Source organism: Triticum dicoccoides, chromosome 6A, assembly GCF_002162155.2.
Source record: "Triticum dicoccoides isolate Atlit2015 ecotype Zavitan chromosome 6A, WEW_v2.0, whole genome shotgun sequence".
Taxonomy (NCBI): Eukaryota; Viridiplantae; Streptophyta; class Magnoliopsida; order Poales; family Poaceae; genus Triticum; species Triticum dicoccoides.
Window position 1 is genome coordinate 625,153,069 of NC_041390.1, and position 9,941 is coordinate 625,163,009.

Here is a 9,941-nt window from a genome sequence, read left to right on the forward strand (position 1 = left end):
GTGCTCGCCGGCACCCTCGCCGCCCCCGCGCGCCGGCGCCGGCGCCGCCCCCGCCGTCGCCATCGTCCTAGCCGCCCCCGCTGTGAGAGCCGCCGCCCCGGCTCTGTTTTTTTATTAGTTTAATTGCTTTTTGATCATATATATATAATGTATATGGGTATGTATGTGGCTATATGTTTTTGTTCATATGTGGCTATATGTTTTTATTTTTATTTTTATTAGTTTAATTTTTTTGTTCATATGTGATGTATATGTGTGTGTGGCTATAATGTATATGTGAACAAAAAAAATTGTATGTATGTAGATGTTCAAAATGTATGAATATATATGTCAAAAATGTTCAACACGTGGCTATAATGTATATGTGAACAAAAAATATTTTCTTCTTCTCCTCTATTCCTTTCTTCTTCTCCTCTTTTTTTTCTTCTTCTCCCGATAACTTCAACACGTGGGGGGGGTCGATATACCCCCTCCCCAATAACATTATTTTCCCGTGTATGTATGTCGTCGTTGTCGATATATATAACTCCCTCCCAGATAACTTCGACATGATGGACGATCGATATGTATACCCCCTCTTGACTGTGATAACTTATACCACGGGAGCACCCTCCCGGCCCTCTCGCTCAACCGAAACTCTCGAGGACACCCAAACCCTAGAAAAAACGATGTCGGCCTCCTACCCCCTCCCACCGCGCCCCTACCCTTGAAGCGTTGCCTATGCCACCCCAAACCTGGAATAAGCTAGGTCTACGTTTGCACTAATATATCCACCTGCTATCATGTTTGTGTAATAATTGCCATGTTGTAATATTTGCAGAAACAATGGAGCACGGACGAGATGAGCAAGCAGAAGAGGTGTTGGGGGACATAATCTTAGCCGGAGGTGATATCTTGTCGTATCTTAACGACAATGATGGTCTGGAAGAACAGGGTCAAGAAGCAGGCTACGGTGATCGAAGAGTGGAGGAGGAAAGACATGATTATGATGGCTCCGGTGACCCAATGTTGTTGCAAGAAGGAGCCCGTGGTGACGGCTCCGGTGACCGAACAGAGTCCGGCCAGGTAAATATATTAGTTAAGCCTGTGCTGACTAGCTAATTGATGCATTCATTTTTTTGGTATGTACACATATTAATTAACACTCGTCTTTCTTCTTTTTTCTAGCCCTCCGGATCGAGCACAACTTCGGTAAAGAGACGAGGCCCGAAGAGAAAGTTGCGCTCGGATGAAAGGTTTGAGATCACAGCAATCGCGCGCGACGGCCAACCGATTGAACCTCTTTGGACAAAGGATGCTTTTGCAGCTCAGTGCGGGGTTCTAGTTAGGGACAAGATCCCGATCAGCATCCACCAATGGTAGAAGCCTAAGAAGGAAGACCCTGAGGTGTCTTATGTCAATGATATGCAGAAAGATGATCTTTGGACTGAGCTGAAGGCAAATTTCACCCTACCACCAGAGGAGGATCTGGAGAAGCCAGTTATAGAGCAATTAATCAAGTCTCATGCTCTTAAGAAGATGGCAGACCTATTCAGGAGGTGGAAGAATGAGCTGAAAATGTTTGTCGACAAAGAAAAGACACTAGAATTCATCGGCCGGTATGAGAAGATCAGAGATCACTGGCCCGCATTTGTGGCCCACAAGACATCGGAAAAGAGTAAGAAGATGTCAGCGACAAACAAGAAGAATGCTGCGAAGAAGAAGCTTCACCATCACACGGGGTGAGGTGGCTAACTCAAAGCCCGGGCTAAGTGGGCCAAGTCTGAGAGGGATCTGCTTGATAAAGGGATCGAACCAGAGACAATGAACTGGCCAGACCGTTGCCGGACTTGGTTCTTCGAGGCTGGCGGAACCTTGGACCCTGTATCAGGGAGGTGTCGTTGGACGGATGAGCAACTTGCAATACCCGTCAAGAAGCTTAAGCACTATATCGATGCAGCGCAGCAAGGGACATTCGTTCCAGACAGAGAGAACGACGAGCTCACAATGGCCCTCGGGAATCCTGAGCACCCTGGACGGACACGAGGCACGCCAAGCTCCGTTTCGTGGAAGACTGGTTTTCCGGACGCGGGCGGTTACAAAACCCAGGAGAGGAGGAAAAAAGTGGAGCAGATCCAAATTCAGAAGCTGCACGAAAGGGTTCAAGCGCTAGAGGAATGAGACGGCAATCGAGATGCCGAAACTGCCCCCGAAGCTACACCGCCATCTCAGCGGAGAAGCAGCGTGGCTTCCACCGAGCAGCTTCAGCTGGAGCATGCTGCTCCTGCTAGCTACCCCGTGGATGCTATCACGGAGTCTCAACATTGCCACCTTATGGCGAAATGGCAGAACTTCAAAGTCAAGGCGACTGTTGGCTCCGTTTTACCTCCTGAACCCGGCGCAACCTACCACTGTCGGCCGATTCCAGAAGGATATGCAAGAGTGATGGTGGATGAAATAACGGAGGGATTTGAGGACCTCCAGCTTGACCACCCTACCGGTGAAGGGGAGACTCGGCCGGGTTTAGCTCTAAAGACTCCGTGCCTATGGCGGAAGGAGCTCATCAAGCTTCCGAACTGGATGGCTCCGGAGAGTAAGGGCACTCCGCCTCCTCCTCCGCCTCCTCCTCCGGCGAGTGATCAGGGCACTCAGTCTCCTTCTCCGACGCGTGGCAGCACTCCGCCTCCTTCTCCGCCAGCGCCGGCGCGCCAGAGCAGCCAGCCTCCTCCTTCTCCGCCTCGTCAGCAAGGGCGGAAGAGACCCGCCGCCGCTGCGGCTTCTCCGGCGCGTCGTAGTCCTCCTCCTCCGCCTCGTAAGCAAGGAAAGAAGACAGCCGCAGCCGCTCCGTCGGCTCTGCCGGCGTCTAGCAGTATAGCTGCCAGAGGCGGGAGGCAATACAGATTCGGTCCTTCTCTAAAGACTCCAGAGAAGTTACCATACGAGAGGACCGAGGAGGAGAACGCGAAGATCGTGCGAGCTGAAGTGAAGAACTTCTTTGAAGCGGTGAAAGCAAAGAAACATCCACCTCCGGAGGAGAAGGTAGATCCGGTGAAAGCAAAGCGCACTCTGGCTGCCCTGACAAAACCACGAAAGTCTCCGCCGAGAGGCAACTATGAGTGCGTTCTTGCAAAGACATATGCCAAAGCGGAGCGGTCGGGAAGTACTGTCAGTGATAAAAGGATGAAAGAACGACGAGCTGGGAAAAAAATTGCCCAGCTCGGCGAACAAGCGAACCAATCGTGCCCCCCGCTCAAGGTGTCAAAAGACATCGTCGCTAATGATCCGAGTATGGTGCCCGGTTATAGCAATCTTGGAGATTACCTGCCCGACGATGTACATTATGAAATCATGGAGGTGGACGAACACAAATACCATTACGGGAAGCCTCTCGTCAAAGATGAAAGACCTCTAAGCACGATGATGCGAAGACTACATGATTGGTACATGAAAACCTGCAGAGAGTCTGATGGGATGGATACTTTGACGCTGAGAGTTAAACCGGAGCATGACCTCGTTGGAATTGATCTGCTGAGTGTTCCATTTGAGGATTTCTTCCAGTTTTACAATCAAAAGGCCCTCGATAAAACAACGATCACTTGCTACTGTCTGTAAGTAGTACTACTTCTGTCATTAAGTCTCTTTATATAGGTCAGCTCTTTCATTGCATGTATTTATACTTATCCTCACTATATTATGCAGATTGAAGATCGCCGAATTGAAGAAAAGACAAATCGGTGATATTGGGTTCATTAACACAAATCTCATAGATGCATATACGGTTGAAAAACATCCCAAAGAAGCCGAGGCCAACTTGCTACAATCGTTGGTATTAAATCAAAACAAAGATATAATACTCTTTCCTTACAACTTCAAGTGAGTGTTACTGTCTTGTGCATATTCGGTTTCCCTTATTAGTCCAGGTTATGGTAATGTAATTGATGACTTATGCATGCATGCGCAGCTTCCACTATATTCTTCTAGAGATTAAGCTTGAGCAGGGAGTAGTAACCGTCTTAGACTCGAGACGAAAAGATCCCCAGGACTATGCGAACATGACTCAAATGCTCGAGAAGTAAGTTAAATCGATCATTATCCACCATATCTGCAACTTTGTTCATTTCCTGATATCAAGTAATTGTTTTCTTTGTCTAGCAGGGTTGGCGAAAATTCACCTCAAAAGCTCCGGGACTGCCGAAGAAGCTGCAATTTAATCACCCGAAAGTAAGTACTATAGTAGCATGTTCCGCGCATCTCCTAGTGATTCAAGCGCTAGTTTCATCAATACCATTTAGCATGCTTGCTTATCAGTTTGATTGACCTCTATTTCTTGTAAAGTGGTTGTGGTAGGAACCCGGGAATAATTACTGTGGATACTACGTTTGCGAGTCCATCCGCTACACAACCTGTGAGCAGGGCTACACCGAAGAACAATATGAAGTGCGTAAGCAATAATATTCACAATTTTATTTTATTACCATCATTTGTGTTGAGTTTCATTTATTCATATATATATATGTATTGACCCCTTCTTCAAATTAGATGTTTAGGAAGCGGGATGAACTCCTAGCAGAAGATCGTATGCGAGGAATTCAAGAGGAATTGGCGGCATTCTTCCTTGACCACGTGATCGCTGAAAACGGAGAATACTATGTGGACCCTGTGTTGCTACAATTTAATTAGGAGATTGTATATATTGTAAGAGATAATTATTGTATATATGTAGCCGGTAGTGTCGGATAGATATACGAGAACTTGTTGTTCGACCAATATCTCGGAGAAGAAGAGGTGGTCGATATCACTTCTCTCTGTATGCATATGTTCATGACGATCCTCTGTTTCCTTCATTTGATTACTGGCTAGCGTGTCTACTCCTCTCCATACGTATATAGTACGTAGCGTCGAAAGCACGGAGATAAGAGAGGACACTTCTCTTTATTAATTAGCTAGCTAACACAATATGTGAAACACCTAAATTAACCCCCAAAACCCCTAAACCACCCCCTTTCCAAAAAAAAACCTCAGCTCCTGCCTGCTGCTGACGCGTGGATGCCTATTGGTCCTGGTTGGTGACACCAACCGGGACAAAAGACCCTGCCTATTGGTCCCGGTTGATGGCACCAACCGGGACCAAAGGCCCTCCTGCCTGGGCTCCCCGCACCGGCCACGTGGACGGCCTTTAGTCCCGGTTCGTGTAAGAACCGGGACTAATGGGATAGGGCATTAGTAACGACCATTTAGTCCCGGTTCCAGAACCGGGACTAAAGGCCCTTATGAACCGGGGTAAAAGCCCCTTTTCCTACTAGTGCGAGTGCATGATATGATCCTTGAGGTCATGGTGTCCAAATCCCAAGAGTCTAACTTTGTTTGCTTGGTAGGGCGGCAGCACGGAGGGATGTCACATAGTCGTGGCAAGATTCGTCGCCTCTCCATCCATGATAACAATCATGACAAGATGCATCATGCAAGGCATGTCATTGAGGCGATGAAGCTACAACATGTCCGGTCACTGACCACGTTTCAGTCTGATGGCCTCGGCAAGCTACTAGATAGTCTAGGTGAGTTCAAATTGCTCAGGGTACTTGACCTGAACGATTGTCGGGCCTTGCAAAACAAGCACATGAGAGATGTCTGCCGATTGTATCTTCTCAGGTTTTTGAGCTTGAGGGGTACGCACATCTCAGTGATGCCTCACAAAGTTGGTAATCTAGAGCACTTGGAAATTCTTGATATAAAAAACACGGGCATCGGAGTGGGACTGCCACGAACTGTGGCTAAGCTGAGCAAACTAGAGTGCCTCAGGTGCAGTACATGGCTTCTGCCACGGGGGCTAGGGAACATGAAGTCATTGCGCATCTTGGACACGGGAATCCTCGATGGCGACAATGTTCAATTAGTTACCCAAGAGATCGGCAAGATGGCACAACTGCAGGAAATACGTATCATAATCGAGAGCAATTTCCAAACGGGTGAGTTCATACAGGAGTCTTTGCCTATGCTTTCCACGTCCCTGAGCAAGACAAGCATTCTGCGATCGCTCCACCTGGAATGCAATCCTTCACCAACGGAGAGTGCGATCAATTTTGAGTTTCTCCACGGCGTGAACCCACCGCCACCAGTACTCCAACGCCTTAGTTTGATTGGGCGCATTATCCAACTTCCTGCCTGGATCTCATTACTCACACACCTCACAAAGTTTGAAGTTGGATGGTCACAACTTGCCGGCGACCAGTTATTTGGTGTCTTGTGTAAGTTGCCCAACCTGCAGACCATCCAACTGGGGGGATATAGCTACGTGGGCCCAAAACTTGTTGCGCATGAGGACCATAGCTTCCCGGTGCTGAAGATACTGAAGGTTTCACTATGTCCTACCATGATCATCTTCGAGGAAGGATTAATAAAAAAGCTCGAGACACTTGCATTGGTGGTTGATGACATGAATATGAATGTTCTCGGTCTCGAGAACTTGGAGAACCTTAAAGAGGTTAAAATCCGTGATAAGGATGACAACCAAGCAATGAAACATGCAGTGGTACAGCTCAAGACTCTCTCTGAGTCCAAACCGATCAAAGTTGTACACTGGTGGAAAAAGGGCCTTTGGTCGCGGTTCGCAACTGCCATTAGTCGCGGTTGCGCAACCGCGACCGAACGGGCGCGACTAAAGGCCCCACCTTTAGTCGCGGTTGCTTAAGAACCGCGACTAAAAGCCCGTCCACGTGGGCGCCAGGCGGCCGTCGGGCGGAGGACCTTTAGTCGCGGTTCTTCTGGCCAACCGCGACTAAAGGCCGCCGCAGGTTTAGGGTTTTAGCCCCCCCCCCCTAAACCTGTTTTCTGTTTAATTTGTATTGTTTTATTTCTTTTGTGCTTTATTTTAATTTTGAAGGAGTTTCACATATTCTACGGTACTACATACATGCATATGAATGTACAATTTCAAACAAATTTGAAATTAGAACCAAAAAGAATTCAAGAGGAATATACAATATATATTCAATATCATCGGATGACCATATACAATTTTGAACAAGTTTCCATACATAATTTAATGCATATAAAGTTCTACGTCCTCGTAATGGTGTTCTCCTTTAGGATGGAGGACTTCCCTCCTGAACCATCCAGCTAGTTCCTCTTGAAGTGGTCGGAAGCGAGCTTCTGGACTAAGCATCATCCGGAGGTTATTCCTCCGAGCATTGGTATCACTCGGAACCCGCTCAGAGGTGTATCTCCGGATCATCTCACAGACATAGTATGCACATAGATTGGTCCCCGCTGGCTGAATATCCTCACCATTCTTAGCCTTTGACCTTTTGAATTCTAGCTCTTTTTTGAATTCACCGACCTTTGTATCTACGAACCGTCTCCAAACCCTAAGAGGCAAAGAAAATTAAATGAACAAGAGAGTTATTAGTTACTTGATATTAGGAAATGAACGAAATAGGCCGATCCATATAGAGCGCAAATGAATGAAAATAATTACTTCTGCAGCATTCTTCTCATGTCGCCCCAAAGCTTTGGATCCTTATTCAGAGAGTCGTGGACGAGACATTCTGAGGTGTCAACTTTAATTACTAGCAGAATCCAGTGGAACCTGCGAACACGATACATGCACAGTACGTCATGCATAACTCATCGATTAGCCGGCCACATACCATGCATGGAGTAAATAAAAGAGAATGTGCTCAAGACAGAAACACTCACCCAAAATGGTAAGGAAATAGAATATCACTTTTGAGTTCCTACTTTGTAAGAACTGCCACAGGTCTGCCTCCATGTCGGCGGGGTGATGCTCCAACACATATCCATTAACGATGTGTGGGTCAATGAACCCAACATCATGGATGTTCCTTACTCTGCATTCCTTAATCTTCATTCTGCATGTATAATAGCGGACACAACAATATAGTTAGGACATATATATAGTGCAGGCAATATGAACGAGATGGGGTAGAAATAAATCACTTACAGAACGTAGCAACTGATGATAGATTTGTCGAGCTCGCGCAGATTGAAAAGCTGGAACAATTCACTCAGATGAATTTGTACATAGTAATGTTTGAAGTGATGCTCATATCTAACTTCCGCATAAATATATTCTTTGGCGTTTTATTTTTTTATGTAACCCTTGTACCATTTCAGCAGACCTTTCATTTGTGGAGGTAGATCCTCTTCCTGCGCAGGCTCGACGAGAGGCCCATTCTTCACATATGTAATTACTACCTCCTTCACTGGCGCCTCATCAAGGCCTAACAGTTCACGAAGAGTAATACCTAAGTTGGCCGCTTGTTCTCTGGCACTCGTTACAGTCAATCCATGTGCTGCCGCAGCTGCTATGATATCGGGGTCATCCGGACCGGCGGCTTTCACTATAAGCGGGGCAATCGATTGTTTACTTTGTTCCCCGAGCTGGGCAACTCGTTTCCCGCTTTTTTTACTTTCTAATTCCGTTTTCTCGGCCTCCTCCAAGGCTTTGTTCTCCTGGTTCTCCGCCCGCTCTTTCTTCTCCTTCAACATGAGTGCCTGCCTACGAAGTTCACGTGCATAGTCGTCAGGCAGATTCTTCGCGGCTTGGGATGGTGTGCTCAAAAATGACTTAGCCCACTTCTTTTGCTCATCAGAAAATACTGGCTTGGGCTCGGGCTCTCTTTTCTTCTTGCAGTCCGCCTTCCATTTCTCATGATCAGCAGCCGCGGCCGCGGCAGTTTCCTCGGCACTACGTTCCCAAGGCCTTGTGGGGAGAGGCTTCAGTGATGGCTCCGGTACCTTTGTGGTCTTAGGTACATAAGGGTCCGGGTTAATAATCCAGGACTGCTTCTGCTTCTTTGCCGGAGGTGGATTGGGGGGCGGCGTCTGATCACCCGCCGGACGAGGACTGGGGGGCGGCGTCTGATCACCCGCCGGACGTTGTGGACTGGGGGGCGTCGGCTGACGTGACGGAGGTGTAGGTGAACCGCCACCACCATAGGGGGTGGACTTGTTGTCCTTGGCGCCTCGCCTGGAAACTTGATAAACTTCTTTTGCCATAGAATGAAATGGCGCTTGACATCTCCAAGTCTTTTCTCCCCTTCAGGTGTAGCAATGTCAATCTCCAGGTCCTCAAACCCTTGGACTATGTCCTCCACCGTGACACGAGCATAGCCATCTTGAATGGGGTTGTTGTGGTGGAGTGCTCCAGGTAAACATGGTAAAGCACTGCCGATGGCTACCTTCATTGATATGTTCCCGATAGGATAATACAGATGACATTCTTTCATCTCCTTTATATCGTCCACGGGGTAGCGAGGAGGCTCCGGTGCAGTAATTTCGACCACCAGAGGCTTCTGTAACCGTACGGGTCATCGTTCTGGGAGAACCCTATTTTCCACGGAATGTGCCCCATGGCTCGTACACGTCCTCCGTGTTCAGGATTCCCGAGGGCTTTTGTCAGCGCGTCGTTCTCTCTGTTGAACTTGATCTTCCCCTCTTGAGCATCCCTCATTGCGTCAATAAGGGCTTGGGTGGGTTTAATTATTTTGCCCCGGTAAACACACTCCCCTGTCTCCGGGTTCAGCGTTCCCCCATGCCCGTACCACCAGCTTTTGGCCCTTGGGTCCCATCCCTCCGTACCTGGACGGATTCCTCACGCCCTCAGCTCGTTCTCCATCTTCTCCCACCTAGGCTCCCAAAGGCGATACCCTCCTGGCCCCATAATATGATTGTACTCCTTCTTAGCCGCATTTTCCTTATTTTTTTTCGATATTTGAATGAACTGCTCCGATTTCTTTTGCTTCACAAATTCTGGCCAATCATGTTTCAGTTTCTCATATTGTCCTTTGAAATCCGGAGTCTTGTTCTGCTTGACAAAGTCATGGGCTAGATTTTGCTTGAATTTCCGGAATGCGTCGGCCATCTTATGAAGAGCGAACTGTTTGACTAGCCTCCTCCTCTCCTTGTTTTCCTCAATCTTGTTACCCTCCTCATCGAATTTG

At 47.7% G+C, this 9,941-nt stretch overlaps 1 protein-coding gene across 1 annotated transcript in view; it reads left to right on the plus strand.

The window, feature by feature from the left end:
- LOC119316170 (disease resistance protein Pik-2-like) overlaps positions 1-9,941 on the plus strand; it is a 32,211-nt gene that overhangs the window by 13,115 nt on the left and 9,155 nt on the right. Inside the window, exons 4-5 of the mRNA XM_037590508.1 lie at positions 5,283-5,333; positions 5,505-6,558. Of these exons, the coding sequence (XP_037446405.1) occupies positions 5,283-5,333; positions 5,505-6,558 (1,105 nt within the window). The remainder of the gene's footprint in view (positions 1-5,282; positions 5,334-5,504; positions 6,559-9,941) is intronic.